Source organism: Saccopteryx leptura, chromosome 11, assembly GCF_036850995.1.
Source record: "Saccopteryx leptura isolate mSacLep1 chromosome 11, mSacLep1_pri_phased_curated, whole genome shotgun sequence".
NCBI lineage: Eukaryota > Metazoa > Chordata > Mammalia > Chiroptera > Emballonuridae > Saccopteryx > Saccopteryx leptura.
In genome coordinates, this window is record NC_089513.1 from 62,548,221 (window position 1) to 62,576,025 (window position 27,805).

At 51.4% G+C, this 27,805-nt stretch overlaps 1 protein-coding gene across 4 annotated transcripts in view; it reads left to right on the plus strand.

Annotated features, from left to right (window-relative positions):
• Window positions 1-27,805, plus strand: part of MGLL (monoglyceride lipase) — a 156,723-nt gene that overhangs the window by 117,557 nt on the left and 11,361 nt on the right. For 3 of the 4 annotated variants that reach the window (XM_066352172.1, XM_066352171.1, XM_066352174.1), the window contains 4 exons: window positions 190-326; window positions 2,103-2,213; window positions 9,656-9,724; window positions 15,736-15,825. In XM_066352172.1, coding sequence (XP_066208269.1) covers window positions 190-326; window positions 2,103-2,213; window positions 9,656-9,724; window positions 15,736-15,825 — 407 coding nt within the window. The remainder of the gene's footprint in view (window positions 1-189; window positions 327-2,102; window positions 2,214-9,655; window positions 9,725-15,735; window positions 15,826-27,805) is intronic. The other variant, XM_066352173.1, reaches the window with a different exon arrangement.

Genomic DNA, 27,805 nt, shown 5'->3' on the forward strand with positions numbered 1-27,805 from the left:
CCTGATCTGTACGTGGTCCAATGGAAGAGACTCATTCCCAGGCCCCCGAGGGTTGGGAAGGGTGTGAATGAGGTGCCCGTTCAGGTCCTCAGTGAAGAGTGCCTGGTGATTCTGGTGAGGAGACATCTGAGCTCGGGCCGCCGTCAGCCTTCTGGTAACTGCAGGTCTCTTGTCTCCCACTCCCTCCAGTTGGCCATGGACAGAGCGAAGGGGAGAGGATGGTAGTGACCGACTTCCAGGTTTTTGTCAGAGATGCGCTGCAGCACGTGGACGTTGTGCAGAAAGACTACCCAGGGCTTCCCGTCTTCCTTTTGGGCCACTCCATGGTGAGTAGACTGTGTGGACGTTGTGCAGAAAGACTACCCAGGGCTTCCTGTCTTCCTTTTGGGCCACTCCATGGTGAGTAGACCGTGTGGACGTTGTGCAGAAAGACTACCCAGGCCTTCCCGTCTTCCTTTTGGGCCACTCTGTGGCGAGTGGAATCACTCCACGGAAGACGCAGTCCAAACCCGGCCTGTGGCGGGTGGGCAGTGTGAGAACCCTGTGATGGAGAAGGGGTGGCCCCGCCTTCCCTGGCTGTCCCCTCTCCCCACCTGGCTGGCACACCCGCTCTGCAGGCCTTGCCCCTGGAGTTCCCAGGCAACCTAGTGCTTAGGAAACAGCTCAGGCTCAGTGTCCTGGAGCCAGCCCCAGAGGGAGCTCAGAGCAGCCTGTTTCTTTCCCAGGCGCGAGGCATGGGGGGGGGGGGTACCCACAGTCTTCACTGAGGAGCTCCGGTGTGGGGCATCTTGGGAACCGGATCTTTTTTTAACCCTGCTTCTACCTTAGAGCTACCTCATGGTGAGGCCCTCCAATGGGCACTGGTGCCCCCGCAGAGCCACTTCCCAGAGTGGGGGTGGCACTTCAGTCCAGGAGAAGCCCATGGGCTGTGCCACACCCTGCCTGCTTGCTCTGAGCTATATAGCAGGTGGGACCTGGACACCCAGTTCCCTCCCAGTCATTCAAATGTATGAAGCTGGCTCTGGCCGGTTGGCTCAGCGGTAGAGCATCGGCCTGACGTGCAGGAGTCCCGGGTTCAATTCCCAGCCAGGGCACACGGGAGAAGCGCCCATCTGCTTCTCCACCCCTCCCCCTCTCCTTCCTCTCTGTCTCTCTCTTTCCCTCCCGTAGCCGAGGCTCCATTGGAGCAATGATGGCCTGGGCGCTAGGGATGGCTCTGTGGCCTCTGCCTCAGGCGCTAGAATGGCTCTGGATGCAACAGAGCGACGCCCTAGATGGGCAGAGCATCACCCCCTGGTGGGCATGCCGGGTGGATCCCAGTCGGGCGCATGCAGGAGTCTGTCTGACTGCCTCCCCGTTTCCAGCTTCGGAAAAATGAAAAAAAAAATGTATGAAGCTATTTCATGTATAAAACCCTGTAAGAATTAACCAAGTATAATCTTTGTGTCGGAGGTTCTCAAACTGGAGGCCCCAGGAACTGTCTTCCTTCAACAACCTGAGGTGTTGGCTGGCAGAGAACTTGTACCGTTTGAGTTTGACTTTGGGGAAACTTTTCGCTGTAAGGCAGAGCATGTGCCCCGTCAGCGCAGCCTGACTCTGTCCCTGCGTTTCTGCCACTTGCCTGGTCCCCGTCAACAATCGCCGGGTTTGTTTCAGCAAACAGCCAGGGCCTCAGACCTTCAGCCACATCCATGTTCACTTAATACTTGTCTTGGTACCTGAATTTCTGGAACCTTTACTGAAGCAGGGGGAGGGGAAGAAGTGTAGCAGCCTCTTAACAGCATCTGACAGAATGGATGAAGGTAGCTGTCTGCCGGCCTCTGGTTTGAAGCGAAGTAAGGAATGTGTTATTGTTTAACTTGCAGCCCAGAAGCAGGAACGTTATTTGTATCTCTCTGAAATGTTTGCTCTTCGGTGGGGGTGGGGGGGGGGGGAGGGTAATAAAAAAACTGCAGACCCAGTTTACCCAACATTCTGTGGTGTCTGTTCCACGGTGGACCTCCTGAGGCTCTTCGGCCAGGCTGAGGGGGACCCACCCTGCGCAGCTCGCTAGGGCGCTGGGGAAGCCGGCACCCAGCAACTCGCCTCTCTTTGCATTGCAGGGAGGTGCTATTGCCATCCTCACGGCTGCAGAGCGCTCAGGCCACTTCTCTGGCATGGTCCTCATTTCACCTTTGGTTCTGGCCAATCCCGAGTCTGCGACAACTTTCAAGGTAAACGGACTTCCGGTTCTCTGAAAGTCCTGCAGCTTCCTCGGGACCTCCATTGATAGCTAGTCTGGGGAAAGGGGCCAAATCTGTTCTTGGACTTATCATACTGTTATGTTAAGGTTTAGACAAATATCAAATACTATTGCCCCCGGGGTCCTATAATTTCTATAATCAGGTGCTTTTTTTCCACAAAGACAGAGGGAAAATGACTTCCTGTTTGTGCATGCTTTATCGGTGAACCTTTAAAGGAGAAAGGATTATAGTGTTAGGAACCCAGCAAAGTAACCCCTTTGTTAACAAGTTCCATGCAAGGCTCAAGCTGATTTTTATTGAATATTTGCCAACTTCAGCCAAAAGTGCACACAGTAAGTGGAATTGCAAGTTACTTGTAGTTACAACCTGGAGCCGTGTTCCCTGTAGCTGTCCTCAGTCCCAGAGCACTGTCCTCTCTGACTCTAGCCCAGCCGCCATTTTGTGTTTCTGGTTACAATGTTATACAGTGGCACATGTGTACCCTCTTGGTTCTGGGGCTTCATCGAGGCAAATGTGCCAAATACACTACAAATACACCAGCATAGAGCAGGTGCCTTCCCCCCCTGGTCCTCAGCAGAGCTGCTTAATTGGAACATGGGCTGTTAACATGTGATGGACCTGTCCTTGAGGGGCACGAGTTTGGAGAGATAATAACTTAATGAAAGCAGAGAATACCCACCCTGTGCATCTCCAAGAACTGCTCTGTGCCACCCAAGTCCCCCATGGGGCTGCTGCCTCCTGAGCCAGTTCTCAGGACTCTAAAGAGGCGCAAAGGGGGAAGTGGCGGGTCACTGGGCCGCCACTAGTCCGCAGGCTTGTCCCATTTTCTCTGGCCTCACGATCGACCGAGAGCAGATCATTTCAATCAGGGGTCCCCAAACTACGACCCACGGGCTGCATGCGGCCCCCTGAGGCCATTTATCCGGCCCCCGCCGCACTTCCGGAAGGGGCACCTCTTTCATTGGTGGTCAGTGAGAGGAGCATAGTTCCCATTGAAATACTGGTCAGTTTGTTGATTTAAATTTACTTGTTCTTTATTTTAAATATTGTATTTTTGTTTTTTTTACTTTAAAATATGTGCAGTGTGCATAGGGATTTGTTCATAGTTTTTTTTTTTTATAGTCCGGCCCTCCAACGGTCTGAGGGACAGTGAACTGGCCCCCTGTGTAAAAAGTTTGGGGACCCCTGATTTAAAATCATTGCCTTAGCCCTGATGCCTTTTGTATTCTCCTGAGGACCCACACAAGGGAACACAGGACAGGGAATGAAACCATATCAAAATGTCCTCAAATGTTTCCTGTAGCCCACAGTCGCAAACTTAGTCCCTGGAGATGGGCCAGCAGGTCCTGTGTACAGGCTGTCACTTAGAGACTGAAAATTTCACCAGTTTGAAATGTGGACAGGTTGACCACAAGAGAACCTGGAACTCGCTGATAGCTTAAACAGAACCATTTGCTTAACTTCCGAATTTTCAAGAAATCACCACTGCCTTATTGAAATCAACTATCGTTAGTAAATTTCAGTGCCCTGTGAGACAGCAGCAGAGGCGGGGCCCACATGTAGCTGACATGGAAAGAAGCAAGGTCACCCACAGAATCACAGACAGCTACTTGTTGGCCATTGAAATGTGCAAGAGGGGACACACCCTCCTGGCAAGTTCCCCTCGTGACTGTGATGCGTAATGGAGCTGAGTCAGTCAAGGGCGCTAGTCCACCTAGAACAAGCAAGACCAGGGTTGCAGAGGAAAGGAGAGCGCCCTCTGCTGTCCAGGTGCTGGCAGTCGTGATGATATGCCTCACCTGGGGTTTCCCCATAGAAGAAAGTGGATGTATTCTACACGGGATGCTTTGCCTTAGAGAAAAGCTGGGGACTGTGGCACTTTTCAGACAATGTACCTGAGGGTCATGGCAGCTGAGCCTGAAGTGAGGCTGGCAAGAGTTCCTCCCAGAGTCACTGGTGGAGGCGGAATTTCTGGGCAAGGTATGACCTTTCAGAGCCCTATGCTAGTAGATCACCTTCTCAGATCAAGGGCCAGCTGTCCCTGGGGGCTGCAGGTCTCTTGTTATTTAATCCTCCCCACCGTGGGTTCTGTTGCTGTCCCTGGCTTTGGGGCAGTGTTACTGGGAGAGTCTGTGATTCATCTGTCTGTCCAGCCCATAGGACCTGATCACCCTGCACATATCTGGTCCTGTCTGACAACCTTCCAGAAAGAGTCTCACTGAATCCTTTTTCTGAATTATAATTTTAAAAAAACTTTAGTATGATTTACATTTACAAAAGGGGAGGCTTCCTTCCCGGTTGGAGACGGACAGACAGAATCACAGAGGGATGGATGTGTCTTCTGTGGACACATACACACTCCATTTGCTCCCGTATTTTACACAATGGAACGTGCTCCCTGCACTCTGTTGTTCTCTCTTGGTTGGCTGATTTGTTTTTGTGAGTTTGGGGTTTAATCTGGCTGCTTTGCAGAGCAGTTCCTCTTAGTTCTCCTCCCATCAGAATGGAGAGCGGCCCTCAGGGATATGGACTCTGCATTACATGAGATTGTACTGTTGCATTAGGTGAGACTCTGGATTAGTTACAGTTTTGCTCTGGGGTGGGTTCTGGATCAGGCGAGGCCTTGCTTGGGATGAGCTCTGATTAGGTAGGTGAGGCCCCACTGTAGGGTCAGGTCAGATTCTCCTGTGGAATGCTCTCTGGATTAGGAGAGGCTCCTGTGGGGGATGGGCTCTGGATTGGGTGAGGTCCGGTTATAGGATGGTTTTGTAGTATTGGTGTAGGATCAGGTGAGGTGCTGCTATCGGATGGGCTCTGGACTAGGTGATGCCCCGCTGACTGACCTTGGGGTTGTTTATTTGTAGTGTTTTGCTCTTATGGTCCGAAAGGTAGGCAGATTCCTTGCTGAGAAAGCTGAGGCGCAGGAGGGACTTTTCCCTGGGTCCGTAGCACGGTCAGGGGTGACAGAATGAAGAGCCTCGTGACTCCTCCTGGTCTCATGACTCTTCACTCAGAGCCCAACTCAGGGCTTTTCAAAGGTTTGCTTCAGGGGCAGGAAGTTCTTGCTATAGAGATCTTGAAATCGTTAAAGCAGGCAGTGTGAAATCTCCAGCTTTTCAGTACAGAGGGTCATATAGAAGGTGACATAAGACTTGACATAAGAAATGTCTAAACCTGGAGAATTTTGTGAGTTTACCGGAGCCAAACTGATGACATGTGCTGGAGAGCGAGATGTCAGATACTCCGGAGAACAGAAGCGAGATGTCAGATACTCCGGAGAACAGGAGCGAAATGTCAGATACTCCGGAGAACAGAAGCGAGGTGTCTGATACTCCGGAGAACAGGAGCGAGATGTCAGAAACTCCGGAGAACAGGAGCGAGATGTCAGATACTCCGGAGAACAGGAGCGAGATGTCAGATACTCCGGAGAACAGGAGCGATGTGTCAGACACTCCGGAGAACAGAGGCGAGATGTCAGACACTCCAGAGAACAGGGGCGAGGTGTCTGATACTCCGGAGAACAGGGGCGAGGTGTCAGACACTCCGGAGAACAGGGGCAAGGTGTCAGACACTCCGGAGAACAGGGGCGAGGTGTCAGACACTCCGGAGAACAGGGGCGAGATGTCAGACACTCCGGAGAACAGGGGCGAGAGGTCAGACACTCCGGAGAACAGGGGCGAGAGGTCAGACACTCCGGAGAACAGGGGCGAGATGTCAGACACTCCGGAGAACAGGGGCGAGATGTCAGACACTCCGGAGAACAGGGGCGAGAGGTCAGACACTCCGGAGAACAGGGGCGAGAGGTCAGACACTCCGGAGAACAGGGGCGAGAGGTCAGACACTCCGGAGAACAGGAGCGAGGTGTCAGATGCTCCGGAGAACAGGAGCGAGGTGTCAGATACTCCGGAGAACAGGAGCCAGATGTCAGATACTCCGGAGAACAGGAGCCAGATGTCAGATACTCCGGAGAACAGGAGCGAGGTGTCAGATACTCCGGAGAACAGGAGCCAGATGTCAGATACTCCGGAGAACAGGAGCCAGATGTCAGATGCTCCGGAGAACAGGTTTTCAGTCCCATTTATACATTTGAAATTAAGGAGGGAATTTAAGGAAGATTATAAGGAGGTGGGAGACAGCAAGGTAGGGGTCAGATTACAGGACAGTTAAGATTATTTGCTGTCTTGGTGGTTTTATCTGAGGAGGAGGGGTGTAAAAGGGCACGTTTCAGAGGTGTATTAACCTAGATGCACAGAAACAATGGACAGGACTGCTTAAAGCAAATCCTTTTAATAAAGAAGTTGCATGGCTAGAGTGTGACGGACCCCCCATGATCTTGCCCTGTTAGGAATTTATGATCATGTCCCCTTGTGGGATCACTTTTCATAGGACCCCTTTTTTCTGTCCACATCCCCTAGCCTGAAATGCCAGATCCCCTCCCCCATCCCCTCCACCACTCCGCACACACCTGGATTTTACCTCAGAGCTCTCTGTTTTCAGCAAGCTGGACTGGACTGGACGGAGGCTTCTGTCCTCCAAACACTGCGCTGAGAATGTGGCTCCCCTTCTCACAGGGGGAGAGATTTAGAGACAAAAACCTAGTGCATCAGACCAGGTCTCGGCTCTTTCATGGGGATGGTGGGCAAGGGAAGCTACAGTAGGCCCAGGCAGAGAGGGGAGACCCTTGGCTACCCAGGTAGGAGGATATCAGATCCTGAGCTGAACTGGGGTCTCCTGCCCTGACCTAACCCAGGACGCCCAGGAATGTGCAGCAGGCTGCAGAGCACCTCCTTTCTCTGAGAGTCCCCAGGGTCCAGGACTGAATCCCCCCTGGGCAGAGCTGGGGTTAGCATGGGGCTCAGACTGCTGCGAGGCTAGTATTCTCAGTGACCTTCCGGCCTGTAGCCTGGAGGTCCTTTCCTGAGGTTCAGGGTCAGATGGAGCCAGCCCAGTGCTTCCAGATGCTTCCACTCCCCGCCAACCAGGGCACCTGACCCAGCAGGGGAAGTGACTAGCCACGATGAACCTAGCTCTCCTTAGTTGATATCCTCTTCTCACGATCCTATAAGAAGGAAAAATTATTCCCAATTCACAGGCAAGGAAATGAGGCCAGTTACCTTGCTCAAGGTCAACTTGAGCACCAGCTCGGCCAGCGAGGGTGACAGGAAGCTCCCTTTCACCACGAGACCCCCCAAGTCAAGTTTCCTTGACTTGAGCCCAACTGAAGATCACGCATCTGTTTTCAGTCACCAGCATCCAGAAGGCCCCGGGAGCAGTAGCGGTGGAGGGAAAATGGGCGGGGCGTGGAGCAGTAGCGGTGGAGGGAAAGTGGGCGGGGCGTGGAGCAGTAGCGGTGGAGGGAAAGTGGGCGGGGCGTGGAGCAGTAGCGGTGGAGGGAAAGTGGGCGGGGCGTGAAGCAGTAGCGGTGGAGGGAAAGTGGGCGGGGCGTGGAGCAGTAGCGGTGGAGGGGAAGTGGGCGGGGCGTGAAGCAGTAGCGGTGGAGGGAAAGTGGGCGGGGCGTGGAGCAGTAGCGGTGGAGGGGAAATGGGCGGGGCGTGGGGGGTGGCCATTCATTCAAACGTCAAGTAGTCAAGTATGGTGGGAGCCAGGAGTTAGGCTCTTAGCTGTGCTAATGAATGTGGCAGCAGCAGTACCCCATGAGTCACTGTTACCTCTGTCCTGCAGGCACCTGCTGTCTAGCAGCTGGGGCTTCAGACTTCAAGACACTTAAGATTAAAGGAAGGAGTTATCACCCCAACACGTTTTGGGGGAACTCCAGCAGCCAGCAAGTATTTGGTCCTCCCCAAGGGCTTTCCAGAAAGGGGCACGCAGGGCTTACGATCCTATTTCTGCTTGAGGGTGTACTTTCCCTCTTGAGAAAGTCTGGACCATCCTCTGACCCTTACCCTGATGCCACCCCCGCAGAATGCATGGAGTCCTAGCCTCCTTGTGCCGAGGTAGACCTGCCGGAGCCACTTTAGAACACTGGTCCCCAACCTTTTTTGGGCCACGGACCGGTTTAATGTCAGAAAATATTATCACAGACTGGCCTTCAGGGTGGGATGGATAAATGTATCACATGACTGAGACAAGCGTCAAGAGTGAGTCTTAGACGGATGTAACAGAGGGAATCTGGTCATTTTTAAAAAATAAAACATCGTTCAGACTTAAATATAAATAAAACGGAAATAATGTAAGTTATTTATTCTTTCTCTGCAGACTGGTACCAAATGGCCCACGGACCGGTACCGGTCTGCGGCCCGGGGGTTGGGGACCAGTGCTGTAGAGGATACCAATTGTAACTACCTCCCTCATGTCAAGTCTTTCACAGGCAGAAGCTTTAGAATGGTCTCAGGGGGCTGTTAAAGTCTTTCATATCAATAAAGACATATGTATAAGTTGCTAGTTTTTCTTAATTTGTTTTATTGATTTTAGTGAGAGAGCAAGGGAGAGAGAGAGAGAGGAACATCAATCATTTCCTGTATGTGCCCTGACCAGGGACCGACCCGGAAACCTCTGCGCTGCGGGAGGATGTTCTAACCAACTGTACCGTCCGACCACGGCACAAGTTGCTAGTTTTTAAGGTGATGGGCCTGCAGTTAGTCTAGGAACACCACAGGGCACATCTAGGACACAGGGCACATCTAGGACACAGGGCACATCTAGGACACAGGGCACATTCTGGTCTCTTGCTCCTCAGGAGGTAGACCTCATTCCTGGGGAGTTTTCCTCTTTCATGAGTAAAATAATTCGGGGTTTTAGCTATGATGTAACATTTGTGGCAGGGCTGCAGGTCACATACTTTTTCTGACGCCATCACTCTAAATAGTGCTGGCATGCGCTCATTTCTTCATCAACCAATGCCCATTTTTTGGTGGTTTCTTTTTCTGTTTTTTGTTTTGTTTTGTTTTTAGCTTCTCCTGGGGCCAGAAGCCTGAAGGAACTAGCTCAGAGTCAGGGACTAGCTCTGTGAGAATCGGGTCTCAGGCAACCTTCCAGCAACTCTTAGAGGGTTTTGTTTTGTTTTTAATTATCCCTGTTTTAGAGATGAAGAAATTAAGGATCATAGACATTCTTGGGGATTCAGAATTGGATTCTGATTCAAATTTGCCTGGTTCCCAATCTCTGAGTTGTATTTCTCCACTTTATTACCTCCCTTTTTGGGGGGGCTGGTGTCTAGGGACTGTGTGTCAATTCTTTGTGGGTCTTGGCCCCAAAATTCCCCTCAGGCAATGTTTCCCTGTTGAGTTGGGAGTCCCTGTTGAGTCGGTGTCACTGAGATCTCTGTGGTTGCACAAACCTGACTTAGCCTGTTGGGGTCACGATGATGGCGGGGGTCTCTCACTTCAAGGAGGGCCCATTCAGGGTCCACTCTCTCCTGAGCTGGGTCCGAGGCTCTCTCCACACTCCCGCAGGGTTTTCCGAAGAGTTGGGTCGAAATGACATCAAGAATGGTAATACCTTGGATTCCAGATTCTTCGTGGGTGAGCCACTCCACCTCCCCCTCACCTGTGCCATGCCTTCCTCTGTCCTCCCTTGAGAAGTAGGTGTGGATGGGGCTCTCGCAGCTGACGGCAGAGGCCGAAGGAGATTATTACCACAGGAAGCAGCAGCAGCCACTTAGGCAACCTGGACACAACTGATCCTTCTGGGTGTGGGGTCTGCCAGGCTCTTTCTGTCCTCCGCGGCTTCCTTACTACCAGACCTGAAGACTCCTCTCAGCTCTTCTCTCTTTCTTCATTGCCACAATCAACTCACTGCTTCCGCTTGGTTCTTCCTGCCCCCAGCCCGCGCTCTCCTCCGTCCTCAGATGGAAGGGTAATGAAATAAACCCGAAAAGGCCAGCAGGGAGAGGAGTTCTCTTCTGCAGCTATCCCAAAGCATCCTCGCCCCCGTGTCCTTCCTGGAGCTTTTGTGGGAAAGAGGCTAAGCACCTGACTTTTTTAAACTGTGATATTCCTGTCATCAAAAGATTTGCCTCTGCCTGGTTACGTCCTGTTAGAAATGTGGTGTGGAACTTACTATGCAGGTTTAGAAAAGAGCTGAGGATCAGGGTGATGCAGACCTCTCTTACTGTGCCACCTTCAAAAGGGCACCTCGGGAGACATCTGTGCCCTCCCCACCAACCCGTGTGGGTCAGGAACCCTCTCCTCTGGCTGCTGCACCCTGAATCACCTAGGGAGCTTCAAACAAGCAAGAGCACTGAGGTCAAGGCCCCAAGTCTGAGTGGACCTTGGGAAGAGGCATTTGTGGTGCTTCTCTGAGACCAGCCGCTGCCAGACCCTCAGGCCGCACAGCACACATGGACGTCTCCAGCGCTGCTGTGGACATGCAGGTCCTGCTGTGACAGGCCCGTGTCTCCAGGAGCTGACGGTGACTTGTCTAGTGGCCACTTAGAGCAGGGAGGCCGTAGAGTACCAGGAAGGGCCAAACGGCCAGGTGGCGTGCTGTGCCCCACCAGTACACAAACTGGATAGAAGAAACAGAACGTTCAAAATAAAGGGCTGTCTTTCTGGGAAGACAGAGAACCACGGGTCATTCCAAGGGACTCCCTGACTCAGGATGCCTTTTTTAACATTTTCTTTCATGGCACCTCCTTGTGACAGTGTGACTCCTCTGGCTTCTGCACACTCTCCCAAGTGTTAACTCACACCCAGGCTTAGTGATCATCTGTAGGCTGAGATTCTTCTGCTCTTGGGGTGACACCTTGCAGGGTGAGTGACAGGACCCAACTATGCAGTAAGGAGGCCCGGTGCTAATTACCTGCACACGGTATTTATAGTTGAGCAACCAGTTCTCATTGCTAGGATACCAGTATCGTCCACTATGCTCAGTCACTGGAGTTGTGTCATCATGAGCTGCTCCTTCTAGGGGCATTTACCCGTCCTCAATCCACCTGCTTCACTCCCTTAGAATAGTGAGAACAGCTGGCCCCCGGGTCCGTGTGGTAGAAAAAGTACAGCTTCACACATCCACTGGCCCAGCCACCTGCCGCCTCCGGTCCTGAGCATGTTGTGTCCTTGTCACGTTTGTGCTCTGGGCAGTTGGTCTTTGGCAGCTGCAGGAGTCCTCGCCAGGACTGGGCTTCTTGTACTCGGAAGGGTTCAAGTAAGGTGGTCAACTGATCTGCCATGAATTGTTGAGTTTCCTCTAGGGACCAAACCCTTGCACTGTGCGTTTTGTGCAAAATAAAGTGTTCTCCAGAAACACTCCTCTTCTTTTTTCATATGAAGTTCTTTTCTTAAAAGTGTCCTTTAGCTGCAGGAAGTTCCCCTGTTAAGAGGAAGGAAAGACTACTGGCTCGGGAAGAGGACAGAACAAGTTTTTTCCTGTCATTGTCCCCTGAAGGCAGAGTCCTTCCTGGCTTCCTAGTGCCCCCTACTGCCTCCCGTACGACCAGAGCACCATTCTGGTTCTAGCCGTCTGGTTTGGTTGTGCCTAAGCTGTCTTCATCTTCTCCCAGAAATAGAGACCGGACACTTTTGGATACAAATGTTTTGGTTTAAGAAGGTAGGAACATGCCTGATCAGGCGGTGGAGCAGTGGATAAAGCGTTGGACTGGGATGCTGAGGACCCAGGTTCGAGACCCCAAGGTTGCCAGCTTGAGCGAGGGCTCATCTGGCTTGAGCAAAATTTAAAAAAAGCTCACTAGCTTGGACCCAAGGTCACTGGCTCCAGCAAGGGGTTACTCAGTCTGCTGAAGGCCCGCGGTCAAGGCACATATGAGAAGGCAATCAATGAACAACTAAGGTGTTGCAACAAAAAACTGATGATTGATGCTTCTCATCTCTCTCCGTTTCTGTCTGTCTGTCCCTGTCTATCCCTCTCTCTGACTCTCTCTTTCTGTCCCTGTAAAGAGAAAAAAAAAAAAAAAAAGATAGGAACATAGAGTCAAAGATGGAGGTCAATCTGCCTCTTCACAAATGGCAGGCACCGTATGCCCAGGCCCACCCAGAATTAGGGGCTGAGCAACAAAACCAGTTGTTGGCAAATGAGAAATCTGCGGGCAGACTTCAGAGCAATGGAACGAGCACTGCGTGGTCGCTCTTCGTGGCTCTGTTGCAGGGTGGGTACTGAGTGAGGTGCTGTGTTCCTGGGCCTCTCCCTGGCTGTCGGCCACCTCATCTGAGAATGGGGAGGAAGCTGGATTGCAGAAACAATCCGTGTCCTGGAGAAGGCCGTGCCGAGCCAGGCGGGCAGACGGGCCACACGGGGCAGCAGGGTCAGGAGGCTGATGTTAGCACAAGGTCCTGTAAAACAGTCACCCCTCAGTTCCTGGGTGGGTCAGCCTCACATGTGGAGTTAACTGTCAGCCCTGTGTCCACTCAGGGAGCTCTGGGCAAGAGTCATCGAGAACAGCAAAACGTCTAGAAGTCAGTTTTTCAAACTTTGGGTTCCATTAAGTTTTTTCCTAATAGTGTTGCCCTTTGTGGGGGAGATAATCCCTAGAATTCCCCTTTCTTTCATAACTGGAGCACAGGGATGGCCACCAGGCTGGGCCCACCCACCAGGCTGGACCCACCCACCAGGCTGGGCCCACCCACCAGGCTGGACCCACCCACCAGGCTGGGCCCACCCACCAGGCTGGACCCACCCACCAGGCTGGACCCACCTACCAGGCTGGACCCACCCACCAGGCTGGGCCCACCCACCAGGCTGGACCCACCCACCAGGCTGGACCCACTGCCCTTCTGCGCACACGCAGCACACTCGTAATCTGCTGTTTCTCTTCATTAAAGCATGTTAACCTTTGGTAACCTTTGGACACCAACTTCTGAATTTACATTCCCAAAGGAGCCCCCCAGTTCCTGGAGGCCACAGATATTTTATCTGTGTTTAGAAACACCCGAGTCCTTTCCTTTCGTAGAACTCCCCGAGCTCCCAGCTCTTCTGGTTCTACCCTTGTTCACAACTCCACCTTGTCTCTCTACCTGCCCAACAGATCATGGTCATTCCATGAGGTTTCAGATTGTGTGGACTGACTAAAGTGCTAACCTACTGCTCCAAGTTGGATTTCCCTTTTATGTGTGTGTGTGTGTGTGTGTGTGTGTGTGTGTGTCTGTGTGTGACAGAGACAGAGACAGAGGGACAGAGAGAGGGACAGATAGGGACAGACACACAGGGAGAGAGATGAGAAGCATCAATTCTTTGTTGCAGCACCTTAGTAGTTCACTGATTGCTTTCTCATGTGTGCCTTGATGGGGGAAGGGGCTATAGCAGAGTAAGTGATCCCTTGCTCAAGCCAGTGACCTTGGGCTCAAGCCTGCAACCTTGGCCTTCAAGCCAGTGACCTTTGGGCTCAAGCCAGCGACCATGGGGTTATGTCTATGATCCCACACTCAAGCCAGTGATGCTATGCTCAAACTGGATGAGCCCATGCTCAAACTGGTGACCTCGGGGTTTGGAACCTGAGTCCTCTGCATCCTAGTCCGATGCTCTTTTCACTGCACTTCTACCTGGTCAGGAGGATTTTCTTATATTTCTCTGCCAGCCTATCACAGGTCAGCTCAGAGCTTGGCAGCAGCACCTGGCACATTGACAGCAACAAGTTAGCGTGCACGGGATTTACATGCCTAGACACCAGGCTTGGAGAGCAGTGACCTACGCTAGTCTTAGAGGCAGGAGGCTGCCATCTTTGCACGGAAAGATGGAGAGTTGACCATGTGAATTTCAAAATAGGTGCATGCATGTGTGTTCTTTTAGAAGCAAAGCCCTGCCTGATCCCTGGCAGTGAGAGGTTACACCATGCTTACGTAGCCTGAGGAATAGGATGTTTCATAGGTCTGAGTGCGAAGGGAAGGAGGGCAGCACAGCAAGTGGGTCACTGTTGGGCAAACAAGTGTGTTACAAACGTGTTAGTTTTGCTCGCTTGTCCTTTGCCTGATTGGTGCATGAGCACGGGCAGCACCATGTGTGTATAGTCTGTGTAAAGCTGCAGGCACCTGCCCTCAGGGCAGCAGATTGTAGGTGGAGGATTGCCTGCTGCCATTGGGAGGGGCCATATTTTGCTATTTTGTTTGCTGGAGAAGGGGTCCCCCCTCCGGCCTGTTTGCTAATCAGTCCTGAGAGAAAGAGAGGGGGGCCGTTTTTCCTGCCTGCTTGCTCGTCTGCCATTGCGAGTCTCTAATAAACGGAATGGCCCGCCATCTTCCAGCTCCACGGTTCCTCTACCGTCTGCCCGAATCCAACGTGAACCTGCCTGGCCACGGCCACCGGCTTTACAGTCACCATGGAGAGCATCAGTGCCTGCTATTCTTGATCCTCCCTAGGAAAGGTTACCTTCTCAGCTGCATTCATACAGGGGGGAGAGAGAATGATGAAGACTGGTGTCATAATGGAAGACGGTGGCCTCACTCAACCCTTGCCCCCTTTCCAGCTGACCACACAGTGTGGTGCTGAGTCTCTTTTTTCTTGTCTGTTAAATCAGGATAAACCTTCACCTCCTCACGTGCGTCTGGATTACAAAACGGGGCACCATGACTGTGCCCGATGCACCAGAAGATTGTTACTTGGCAGGTGTTAGTGTCCCGCTCGCTCCCTCCCAGGGGGACTGAGGAGACATCACTTAGCTCTTTGAAATTCACCCTCAGCACGCAGTGAGAACTCGTTCTGCCACCTTCCGTGTGATTCTAATTTCAGCATTTCACAGCTCTTTTGAAATAGCTTCTTTTGTCCCTGTCTGTGCAGAGAGCAGAAATGAGAACATCCCCCCTCTGCAGGCAGGAGAGTGAGAGCCAGCGTCATGTTTTTCCTGGGCGAACACCAGATGCAGCAGGAGAAATGGGACGGGGCGGGGCAGGAAGGTTTAAGTCCTAGGAGCGTGTCGTCAGCACCTACTGCTTGAGGGGGTACATACAGTGGTCCCCCTTGCAGCTAAGGAAACAGAGGTCAGTGAGGGTCATCTTTCACGTCCATGTGCGTGAGGTAACACAGCCAGGGATCAAGTGAGGTCTTGTTCCCCTGCCATGCATCTCCTAATCAGCCTTGGTGACGGTTTCTGTTCCCCTGCAAGAGAAACCGTGGTGATCAACAGATTGGTTCTGATCAGCGCTTTCTAAGCTGCCTGGCTTCACTCTCAGGTGACTTCAGTGACTGTGCTCCTGCTGTGTTTAAGATCCCCTGCGAAGTGGCTTGTATAGCAGAGCTCCACCAGGCAGCTCCGGCAGATAATTCAAAATCAAGACCGATGAGTGATGGTGGGGGGGGGGGGGGCTACCACACAGAATCCAGAGCAGACCAGAAAAACACAAACAAACGGGCAAAGCATTCCCTCCGCAGCCGCCTCTCGCCCACTGCCCACAGGATCTGAGCCAGCCCGGCTCGAGGCTGTCTGAGTCAGAGCAGGCAGAGTCCCGGGGCACTCGGCCTTGGGAAGCAAGCCTGGCTGATGTTCAGTTTGGGTGGCACTTTCCTTAATTTACTGTAAACTGTCCCGTGGGCAGAGCTGGGCATGGATCCCACGGCACTCACACCCTTGTTTTCCCTCCCTGGCTAGGTCCTGGCTGCGAAAGTTCTCAACCTGGTCCTACCAAACATGTCCCTGGGCCCGATCGACTCCAGCGTGCTCTCTCGGAATAAGACGGAGGTGAGCGTCTGCCTGGAAACTGGGGGGTCGCTGGAGCCAGCGAGGGAGTGACGGCAGTGGCCTGGTGGGAGAGCCAGGTTTGAGCTTCATCTGCGGTGTTTCGCTGCCTGAAGGCCCTGCTGAGATGCTGGGGATGTGGAGATGCGGGAGGGGCTGTCTGGCTGCGGGATTGGGAGGGAAGGGACGGGTGGGTGGTCATGAAGCCAGAGCTGTGCCCTGAACATGCAGGCAGCGAACCTGATGCCGCTGTGTGTATATCAGCCAGGTCTCTTTTGGTTGTAAGTGACAGAGACTTAAAATGACTTAAGCAAATTTAAAAGAAATTAAGCAGAAGTGAAATGTATTGGTAAAGGCTTTGGGCATGGGTGGACCCAGGGGTTCCAAAGTCCTGTTCAGTAACCATTCTCCCCACGTCCCATATCCCCTGGTTCGGCTTCATTCGCAACCAAACTTGGCCCAACTGGAGGCAGAGATGGCCTCTGGCAGCTTTACATGAGCAACTCCAGTGGACAGACAGTACCTCCTTCCAAGGAAAGGGCTGGTTTTTATTGGCTCACTTGTCCAAGCCTGTTTCATTCGGCTGGGAAAGGAATCAGTGTCAACCGCATCCAACCTCATGGCCCGAGAGTATGATGGGAGGGAAGGGGGGCAGAATTGGGACAGAGTAGCAGAGGACTGAGGAGTGAGCTCAGGCCAGATCAGATGTCCTGTGGGTTGTGGTAGTGGTGCTGAGCCGAAGGGGGATGGGAAGAAAAGGGTGCGGGTGGAGAGGGCAGCCCGTTTGCAGAATATTGGCCAGTAGTTTGGTTCGACCACGTGTAGGGCAGCAGGTGAGTGTCGAGGGCTACACTGACGGCAGATCACAAGGTAACGCACGACCCCCATCTACCAGGAGCCACTGCCCTGCTGGAAGTATGCTGCAGCCCCCCAAACAGAGTGTTACTGCCTTCTATGAAAGTAAAACGAAAAAAAGAAAAGAAAAAGGAGGGAAAAGAGAGAAAGATTAAAAAATAAAAGCAAAACCAACTCAGCGGTGGTTTTATAAGCTAGGAAGTCGTACCATCCATCATTGTCACCGCCCCTGGGACGAGGCACCAAGGTCAGCATGAACAAAAGGTCAAGGAAGGTCAACGGTGTGCCTGAGACGGGGTCTGAGCAGACTCCAAATCCCCAGAAATTGGGACTCATCTATTAAAATGCTGCTCAGTGAACCAGCCTGCCTCCCATTTAGCAAAATCTCAGCACCTGTCCCTGCCTCTGATTGGGCCTTTATGCTCCGTGCCAGATGGTTGCTGCATGCTTACCCACACAAAGCAGCCTGAGTGAGCAGAGCAGACCGAGGCTCTGCAAGGTGACAGGATGTGCCAGGGTCACCCACTGGCGGGATTAGCTTGAAAGCGTAGGTGGGTGTGGTTCCAGCCCTGTTCTGTCTGTGGGGGCAACAAACACCCCCTGTAGACTCAGAGCCAGTGGTCTCAGCAACCCCGAGTATCTGGAAGACGTTGCAGTTATCTTCCGGATTAAGTCAATCCTCTGGCCACTCTGCCGCCTTGTTTCCCATCTTGCTCTAGAATTTGAAACCATGAAGGCCATGGATTCCTATGGACCCTGTGGAATGGAGTGAGTGCTCTAGCTTTCCCGGGTCTCCTGGGGATGTGAGCTGTGGACTCTCCTGGCCCTCTGAGTCAGTTAGAGAGTGGGCAGCTAAATGGGAATCATCCCTCATGTTTAGGAAGAAGACATTTCTAACCAGGGGTTAAAACTCCCAGGCCTCCAGGGTCAGCAGCTCCTTTTGAATCGGGCTGGTGAGAGGCTCTGTGGAGTGAGGAGCCGGAGGTATCAGATTCACCCGAGTCATTCACATTCCGTTTTCATTTCATCTCATTTGTAAAAGCCACAGTGCATCCCAAACCCACACGTTGGGACCAAATTTGATCCACCAGGGTCAAAGAATATTTGAGTAAAGAAAAAGAAAAATGTAACTCCAAAAGGCAGATCTGTATTTTGAAAAGGCACAGACCTGGCTGGTTGGCTCAGTGGTACAGCGTCGGCCTGGCGTGCAGGAGTCCCGGGTTCGATTCCCGGCCAGGGCACACAGGAGAGGTGCCCATCTGCTTCTCCACCCCTCCCCCTCTCCTTCCTCTCTGTCTCTCTCTTCCCCTCCCGCAGCCAAGGCTCCACTGGAGCAAAGTTGGCCTGGGCGCTGAGGATGGCTCTATGGCCTCTGCCTCAGGCGCTAGGTCTCTTGTTGCAACAGAGCGACACCCCAGATGGGCAGAGCAACGCCCCCTGGTGGGCATGCCGGGTGGATCCCGGTCGGGCGCATGAGGGAGTCTGTCTGACTGCCTCCCTGTTTCCAACTTCAGAAAAATACAAAAAAAAAGAAAAGAAAAGAAAAGAAAAGGCACAGTGTTAGAACCCAAAAAAGCCAAAGGCACACATATGTTCTTTGATTTAATCCTGACATGAATGAGACCAGCTTGCCCATGGCTGCACAATTAGAGCAGAGCTAGGATTCGAACCCATTTGATTCAGAAGTTCATGGTTGGGTGCCTCCTTCTAGCGTCTCTGTACAGCCATTAAGCTTTTTTTTCCTGCTTTATAATAACCGGTTCCCGCAGCCCTTGGCTGGGGCCGTTGCTCTGTGTGCAGGGCTCACTTTGTGGCGGGAGTCGGTGTGGGCAGGGGCGCCTCCACCTGCCAGCATCCCCCACAATGTTTCTGGCTGGAATGCGCAGTCGCTAGCAAAACCAATTATTTTTTGCAGCGACTGTGCTAGGATGACAATGGGCTAAAAGACTAAGAGGGACCTTCCTTTTGAGATCTTGGAGAGGAAACATCCAGGGCGAGTCTGAGTCATTTATCTCACCACCTGCAAGTACTCTGGCAAAAAGGAAGAGAGAAAAAGAGACAACGAAATGATTCTTAACCCTCTTTGTTTAAAACTAGCAACTCTCAAGAGTTTTTTATCTCATTTTTGAAATAATGGAAAATTCCATTGAAGGCCTTAAACACCTGGAGGAGTCCGGTGTGAGTGTGCACACAGCACACAGGCTCTCCGGGGGTCCCGGGCTGCCCACCGGCCGTTTCCCTGGCTGGGCAGGTAAACGGAGTGAGTCTTTAGAAACACTAAGAAAGGTCCCTGCTAGGAGGACGTGGCGGAGGGAGGTGGCTGGTGCTGGTCGGCACAAAGGCTGAGCTGCTGTTGGAATGAACAGAAGCCAACATTTCCATTTCTCAGCAGAGAGAATTCACTCCAGTGTCCAGCTCCGTCTCCCTTTGAACCTGTGCTGAACTTTAAAAATAGCAATACCCCGGAGAGGAATGAGCTCAGAAAAGGCACCTCCCTGATCTCACATCAGGGTGTCTTAAGGCACATCTTTAGCTAAGATGTTTCCCACAGAGCATGCGGCTATAAAAGCTTCAAAAGGAAAAGAACCCTTTGCCTAACAAGCTTCCTAAAGCCTGGCGAGGAAGGGTGCAGGCAGGCAGGGAGGGGGACGGGAGACTCTTTGGAAACAGGCTGATTCTGCATGTGAATGTCAAAAGCAGGGTGTTTGTTTGGGGTTTGCTGTGGCAAGTGTCCTCACAACCCACCCAGGACTGTTAGCATGATGCCCTTCACTAGCGTCACCTCATGGCTGCCAGCCCACAGACACTCCCCTGCCTGTGTGGCCTCCAGGGGTCATGCAGGGAGTGCCTTGGACCAGTGGTCCCCAACCTTTTTTGGGCCACAGACCAGTTTAATATCAGAAAATATTTTCACGGACCGGCCTTTAGGGTGGGACAGATAAATGTATCACGTGACCGAGACAAGCATCAAGAGTGAGTCTTAGACGCAGGTAACAGAGGGAATCTGGTCATTTTTTAAAAATAAAACATCGTTCAGACTTAAATATAAATAAAGCAGAAATAATGTAAGTTATGTATTCTTTCTCTGCGGACCGGAACCAAATGGCCCACGGACCGATAACGGTCTGCGGCCCGGGGGTTGGGGACCACTGCCTTATACTGTCTCAGTATGGCCCCATGCACAATGGCTGCACCCTTCTTCTATATCAGACCAGCCCTTGGTCTCTCACAGCTCCTGTTTGCATTTGTGGAAACTTGGGCTCAGACAGGGCAAGTCACTTACCTGAGGTCACACAGCTACTAAGTAAGGATTGGAGCACCGACCTTCTGCTCTGAGCCAAGTACTCTTGGCACTGAAGTCCTGGGAACAAAGTTACTGCTCAGGCATTTTTTGTTTGTCTCCACATTTAGAGACCCCGGCCAGAACACTGGAGCACTGACATACTGATCATTCCACCCTTAGAATGTGGTGGGTCCCTTCCACTCTGAAAGGCCTTGAATGTTCTTAATATCTGCCCTGCCAGGGATGCAGGTGGGGGCGGGAGGTCGCTCGGAGTCTCTGCCTGCCCCCACACCACACCATTGCTAACCATGCAGTTATTCACAAACAATACCTCGCTTTCTTTCCGAGCTCCGTCCTTTGGCCTGTGAACTGGGTAGAAGTGGGAGAAAGAGAAGCTGTGATTCTGAGCACGCCTTCCACTGGGGACAATGCACTGTTTATATATAGAGGTACTTTGTCTTCCAGAGCCAAGCCTCTACTCTCTATAAATACTCTGGGATGCCCACCAGCAGTATCCTAGCCTGTTCCTATCATGCTGGCAGGCCATATGGCGAGAGCTGTGGGGAATGGCCAACTTCATTTCATTTCATTTGTATAAGTGGGTGCCACTCCAGACCCCGCCCAGTGTTTGACATGTGCCAATGTCAAGGATTAGGTCCCCCGCGCCCCAGTTCCAGATAGGTCTCCCAGCCACGTGCCAGTAGGCCACCTCTTGGAATGCAGGTGTGTGTATCTAACGTGCTAGTAAGCCAAGACACTGAGACACAAGTGGTTAGAGATAAGAGGTTTGTTTAATTTGGCCAAAGCCGGAAAACGGGGGAGCAAGATCTTTCCAATTTTTCTTCTTCTCAAAAAGCAAAAAGTAGGGAGTGTTTATGCAGCGAGGAGTAGGGAGGTGGAGTTCCAGGAAACCGAGAGAGAAGTCTGTGTTTCTTCAGTCACAGATAACATTTTGTGCAGCCAGACTTCTGGGCGGCAGCAGCTGGTCACAGCTACCTTGGAGACATTCTTTCCTTCTGCAAAACAAACTCATAAATTATCTTTGTGGCCCTGGAGTTATCTCCTCGTGCTTGACAAAGAAACAGTACATCAGTGACACAAAATTATACTGTGAGAACAGGAGGTGCCGGGTTGAAGAACCAAGATTCTGCAAAGTATCTCATAATTCTATGTCAGCGATGTTATCTTTCAAGCGAAAGGCAGAAACTAGACATCTTGTGACTATCGCCGTTGTGTAAGGCAGCAATTTTCAACCAGTGTGGCGCGGCCGGCAGCCGGGTGCGCTGCAAGAGTTTTTTAAATATGCAGTACCTCAAATAAATAAATAAATAAGAAAAAAAATACCTCACTATTTAGTCAGAGGCACTGACCTCTTTTCCATAGATTGTCAAATAAAAAAATGACAACAGCCAACACAACAATAGCCATCCATTGTGAATGAATCAAAATCATACCTATATTATTTTTGTCAGGTCAGCAAAAAGCAATTTTTGGGGGGTGTGCCGAAGAATTTTAGGACTTAGTTTGTGTGTGCCATGAGATTTTAAAAAAAAAGGTTGAAAATTGTTGGATTAAACTATCATTACTTTAAGTTTAACTAGGTCACTAGCTATATTTTTCTATTATCTCAAGCAAAGTGCCCTTTTGAACATTTCTCCTGGAACTTGCTTTACAGGCAGCCCTTCAGAAAACAACTAGTATATTTTCTGAATTTCGACTATAAGCGACGTGCCAACCAAAGCAATTGAAACAGTAGTCAAAGCCCGTCCCCCTGTCTCTGGAGTCTGTGATCTGACACCTAAACATATTTACTGTTGACTGTTGGTCTCAACATCTCCTATTTCCCCCCAGGAGACTTGTCTGTGTGAGGCAGCCATAACTTACCAATGCCTTAAAAAAACAACAACAAGCCATTAGAATGTTTCCTGGAGTGTATAGCTCCATATGGGAACACTGACGGATGGGTCTGCCTTGGTCTCATGCCCGACAAAGTGGGGTCTGTTGATCTTCCCGCCCCCTTACCCCAGATGCTCCCTGCTCCCAGCCCTCCTTCTGCTAACTGTGGGAGAAGCAGCTCAGAGCACGACAGACAGGCTCCTGAACTCGGTGACTTGAATCGCAGCGGGAAAGCCAGCAGCTCTTTAGAGAAGCTGCCAGGGGTAGTCCCAGCGGCCAGCCAGACCCAAGACCGAGTGAGGCATTCTCCCCGCCCCACAGGCCGAGCGAAGCTTGTCATCCAAGTACCTTTGCGTGGTTGAAGAAGAAGGAAGCTACATGCTCATTTGGGTTCACATGGGGACACAGCCTGGGCAAAGCTCTCTCAATGATGCCTTTGGGTTAAACCCCCATTTAAATGAGGATCCAGTGCAACTGCTTTCCAAGGCTTGAATAAGTGGCTTAGCCAAACCCAGGTTTCCAATGGGCCTCTGACCACAAGGTCTTCTGGCCACAAGCCTGCTCAAGCGATGTATGGCTCCTCCTGGCAAAGGGAATCAAAATAAAGAATGAGAAAACTGAGATTGTGGGGAACGAAGAGGCCAAAGTCAGATACCAGCTTGTCCCTCCAGTTTAATTGTGGACATTTTCAAATCTGTAGAAAAGTCATGGTAGTGGAATGCACCCCCATAAACTCCTCCCCAACATTCACCAATGGTACATAGTCTGCCACACTTTCTTTATGCTTAAAAATGAAAATAGCAATATCTATATCAATGGGGATATAAATTTTAAATCTTTTAAATTTTATTGTGATAAGATACAGAACATAGGCCCTGGCCCAGTGGCTCAGTGCATAGAGTGTTGTCCCAGTACACTGAGGTCGTGGGTTCGATCCCTGCTCAGGGTACGTACAGTGAGTGCACAACTTAATGGGACAACTAAGTGGAATGAGTTGATGCTTCTCTCTCTCTCTCTCTCTCTCTCTCTCTCTTTCTCTCTCTCCTTCTCTCTCCCTCTTTCACCCCTCTCCTCCCCTTCACTCTCTTAAATCAGTGGAAAAAAATGTTAAAACATACAGAACATAAAATTTGCCATCTTAACCATTTTTAGATGTTCGGTTCAGTGGCATTAAGTATAGTCACATTGTTGTACAACTGTCACCACTATCCATCGACAGAACTTTTTCTTCTTCCCAAACTGCAGCCCTATGCCTACTGAACACATGCTCCCTGTGCCCCCTCCCCCGCCAAGCCCCTGACAACCACCATTCTGCTTTCTGTCTCTATGGATCCGACTCTCCTAGGGACTTCATATGAGCGGAATCGTATAGCATTTGCCCTTTTGTATATTTTAAGCATAACGCCTTCTAAGTTCATGCATGTTGTAGCATGTGTCAGAATTTCCTTCTATTGATTCTGTTGTATGACTAGACGACATTTTGTTTATCCATTTATCCTGTTGATGGACTCCTGGGGTGCTCCCACCTCGTGGCAATGGTGAATAATACTTCTATGATTATGGGTGTGCAAGTATCTCTTTGAGACCCTGCTTTGAAGCGTTGGGGGTTTATAAGCAGAAGTGGGATTGCCTGGTTGCTTTGATTTGCATTTTCCTAATGATTATTGCTGTTGAGCATCTTCTCACATGCTTATTGGCCAAGTGTATGTCTTCTTTGGAGAAAGGTCTATCAAGTACTTTGTTGAGTTTTTTAATTAGGTTGTTTGATTTTTTTTGTTGTTGAATTGTGGGAGTTCTTTATATATTCTGGACATAAACTCCTTATGAGATATATAATTTGCAAATATTTTCTCCCATTCTCATGTTGCTTTTTTACTCTGTTGGTAGTAGTCTTTGATGTGCAAAAGGTTTTCATTTTGATGTAATCCAATTTATTTTTTATCTTGTTGCCTAAGCTTTTGGTGTCATATTTTAAAAAATCATTGCCACCTGACCAAGCGGTGGGTCAATAGATAGAATGTCTATCTAGGATGCTGAGGACCCAGGTTCAAAACCCCAAGGTCACTGGCTTGAGTGCGGGGTCACCAGCTTGAGTGTGGGATCATAGACATAACCCCAGTGTCACTGGCTTGAGCCCAAAGGTTGCTGGCTTGAGCTCAAGCCCATTATTCACTAGCTTGAGCAAGGAAGGGGTCACTGGCTTGGCTGGAAGCCCCCGCTCAAGGAAGCCTCCAGCCCCCTTGATATGATAAAGCAATCAATGAATAGCTAAGGTGCCGCAACGAAGAATTGATGCTTCTCATCTCTCTCCCTTCCTGGCTGTGTCTGTCTCTGTCTGTCTGTCTGTCTGTCTCTCTCTCTCTCTGTCTGTCTCTCTCTTGCTAAAAAAAAAAAAATCATTGCCAAATTGAACATTATTAAGTAAATACATTATTTTGGCTGAATCTTTTCAAAGTAAATTGCAGACACCATGATCTTTCTCTCTTGAATACTTCAGTCTGTGTTGCCCAAGAGCAAGAACCCAGAATACGGACTTTCACCCATATAACCCAATACCATGATCACACTTTGGAAAGTAGCAGTAATTTCTTGTCATTATTCTCTATCTACTCCATATTCTGATTTCCCTTTAAGACTTGAGACCATAGATCTTGCTGTGTGTGACCAGCAGTTATGAAAGTGGTACTGCAAGGTCACAGTAACTCTTTCCTGTTTCTCTCGTTATTTATTCAGTCGCTGGGCCTGTGCAAAGAGAGCCCGGGCCGGTATGACTGGGTAGAGAGCACAATGGCCACTTTCCTCTCTCCTCGGTGACCACTCGGGAGCGGTGTCTGGGTCCAGGGTCGCACTGCAGGAGCCTCCATCCCAATGGGTAGAGAGCACGGTGGCCACTTTCCTCTCTCCTCGGTGACCACTCAGGAGCAGTGTCTGGGTCCAGGGTCGCACTGCAGGAGCCTCCGTCCCAGAGACACAAGCGAGGTTGCGTTTCTGCCTCACTTCTCGTTGTGAAGACCCTCAGCCCTCCATCAGAAGGCCCCAGTGCCCTGTGGTGGGTGTGAGCAAACTGCCTGTGCCCACGTGTCCAGGGCTTTGACCTACCAGGACGTCTAGGAGTTCAAGCTTAAATAGCAGAAAGTAATTCTGGGGAAAAACTGTTCAGTAGTTCACATGCTCTTGATTAAGTAGCTGTTCATACATATAAGGTAATGCTGATGAATCCTCTTTATATCTAAAGTGGAACTGCATTGTCCTTATTTCTGATGGTTCTTGTCTGACTTGGGAATTTCTGCCACCCAACATGGGCGCCTGCTCTGGCACTCCCAGGGGGACTCAGGCCTCCGATACATGGGGACTTCTTGGCTCAAGCGTGGCACCGGGACTTGCCGCCAGTGCAGACGCAGCCCTGTCCCCTCTGCCATCCTGCGGGCAGCACATTAAGTCGGCACATTTGCGTGGGGCTCACATAGTGAGCCAGGCCCCACGATGGGGGCAGGGACACCTGAGAAGTCACCCTGTCTTCTGAGGTCACAGTCAGAAGGGGAGAAAGCACATCAGCTGTTCTGTTAGGACAAAGAGATGGAGGGCTTTGCGGGAGAGCAGAGAGTCCCGCGTCTGGGCCAGCTCTCCCTCTCAGTAACAGTTTGTGTCACCGTGTGACCCCAGATACCGCACTCAGTGTCACTGACACTCAGTTCCCTTAGGGGCCCACGGTGCAGCCTGGCATAGCAGCACCCCTAGGTAGATGGGTGTCCGCCAAGCTCCAGTCGCCCTGGGAGGCGGCGCCAGTTCCACTGCTAGTCTCTGGGCACCTGTCACGGGAGAAAACACCTGAACTGGGTCGTGAGAGGAGATGGGGATTCGCTGTCAGACGGGAGCTAGGACGTGGGAAAGGGCCACTCTGGGAACTGGGAACGTCGGGCAGCCCCAGTCTACCGGCCCAGAAGCTGAGCACGTGAAGGGAGAGGGGCAGGGATGGCACACACCAGGCCCCTGGGGAAGCAGGGGCTCCGGGAGAACCAGGCAGCTGAGCTGAGAGTCGTGAGGAGAAGCTCTACAGGCAGCCGAGGCTGAGGTGACGGCCATGAGAAGGCCTAGAGGTACAAAGGGCGGGGGCTGGGGAGCCCGTGGAGAAAGCAGGCGGGGACAGCTGGGGCCCCGTCACACATGTGGCCTTGCAGGCCACAGGAAGAGTTGGGGCCTGGCCCTCCTTGCCGTGGGTGGGAAGCCTGGCAGGGCTCCATCCCTGAGGTGTCCAGGGGACTTCTGGGCACTGTGTGCAGGGGTTGGCCAGCACACTCCGTCTCCAGGGGCAGCACTGGTCAGAGCCAGAAGGAGGGGCGCACGAAGAGAGGGGTGCACTGGCCGTGCCGCAGGCAAGGCTGTTGCCAGTGTCCAGTATGTTTTGGGTTCAGGCCAATTTCTATGCTAAATTATTATTTGCACTTAGAATATTTCATAAGCCTGACACAAGGACACAGCCAGTGAGCAACGGGGAAACAAGCCGTTGAATAAACCAATGAGGAACCTTTCCTTCTAAGGCCCCTGGGTATCATTATCGTGTGAATAGCCCTATGCCAGCTGTTGACCACTGAGCCTGGTACAGAGGTTCCCAGCTGCTGCCGGATCTGTGCCGGACTCCCAGTGCACAGGGCTACAGCTTCTGGGGCTGGGTTAGGGCAAGGTTGGCTTATTCACTCATTCGGCCAGTTCTTAGCAAGGGCCTTCTGTGCCGGTGTGCAGGGCTTGGGCCAGCACACTCCATCTCCACAGCAAAAGCAGGACAGACAGAGCCCTGCTCCAGGGGCCAGCTGTACAGTGGAGAGACAGGCAGGTGAGCAGACACCTAGCTGAGGGTAAGTGCAGGGCCTGAGAAGGGTTCTAGCCACGAGAGCCTGGGAAGCCGAGAAGGCTTCGCTGAAAGGGTGAAGTCTGAGCCGAGGACCCAAAAAGGAGTATATGTTAATTAGCTTTAAAAGCAAGAGGCTGAAAAAGCCACTTGAGATGGGCATTGGAAGTCACTGTACATAGGAGAGGATTTTCTGTCATACAAGCCTTTCCACAACAAATTGTCATTCAAAACAAAGGTAGGAAATAGAGAGGTTATCTCTGCACAAACACGTGCATTCATGTAGCGTTCCCATGGGTTTCTGGATTTCACAGAGATCACCTGGGTGGAATTACTGCACACGCTCTCCAGTGCACACCAGAGAAGGCTATCTGATTTTCCTGTGATGAAAATAGATGGATTAAGAAAGATCTGAACAATGGAGGAAGGAGATGGGAATCCTGGGATGGGCTTCAAAGCACAGGTGCAAGGGTGGGGCTTCCACAGAAAGGGGAGGGCCCTGGAGGGGTGCGGGGCCAGGAACACCCAGCTGTAGACACACGCAGGTCCCTGCCGGGAAGCCGCGGGAGGTCGGACCGGCTGGGCTCTAATTCTCTGTGAAGTAGTAAACAATGTCATGTGAGGAAGGTACACGCCCATCTGTGTCCAGAAGGGCATCCCATCTCCTTCTGTGAAGGCTAGCAAGTTGTGGGACCCTCCAAGTTATTTCACTACCTGTCAGGCCTAGATATTTACTGTCCTCACCAGGGACCCATCCCTTTCTTTTCTGGGGAGTGCCACTTCCATGGCTCCTGGCTGTCCTGTGAGGGTCCACAGGACTCACCTTTACTTCGTCTTCTCTAGGCGGGTAGCATAGCCTGGTTCAGAATGCTGGTGGTGGAGCCCAGCAGCCTGTGTTTTTATCCTAGCTCCGCCTCTCACTGGCTGTACATACTGGGGTAGGTCACCTAGCCTTCTGAGCCTCCCTTCTCATGTATAAAATGATAGTGACACCAATAGTTCCTGCACTGAGTTCCTGTGAAGATTCAGTAAGCAAGTACAAATAAAGTGCTTTTTTTGGGGGGGGGGTATTTCTGAAGCTGGAAACAGGGAGGCAGTCAGAC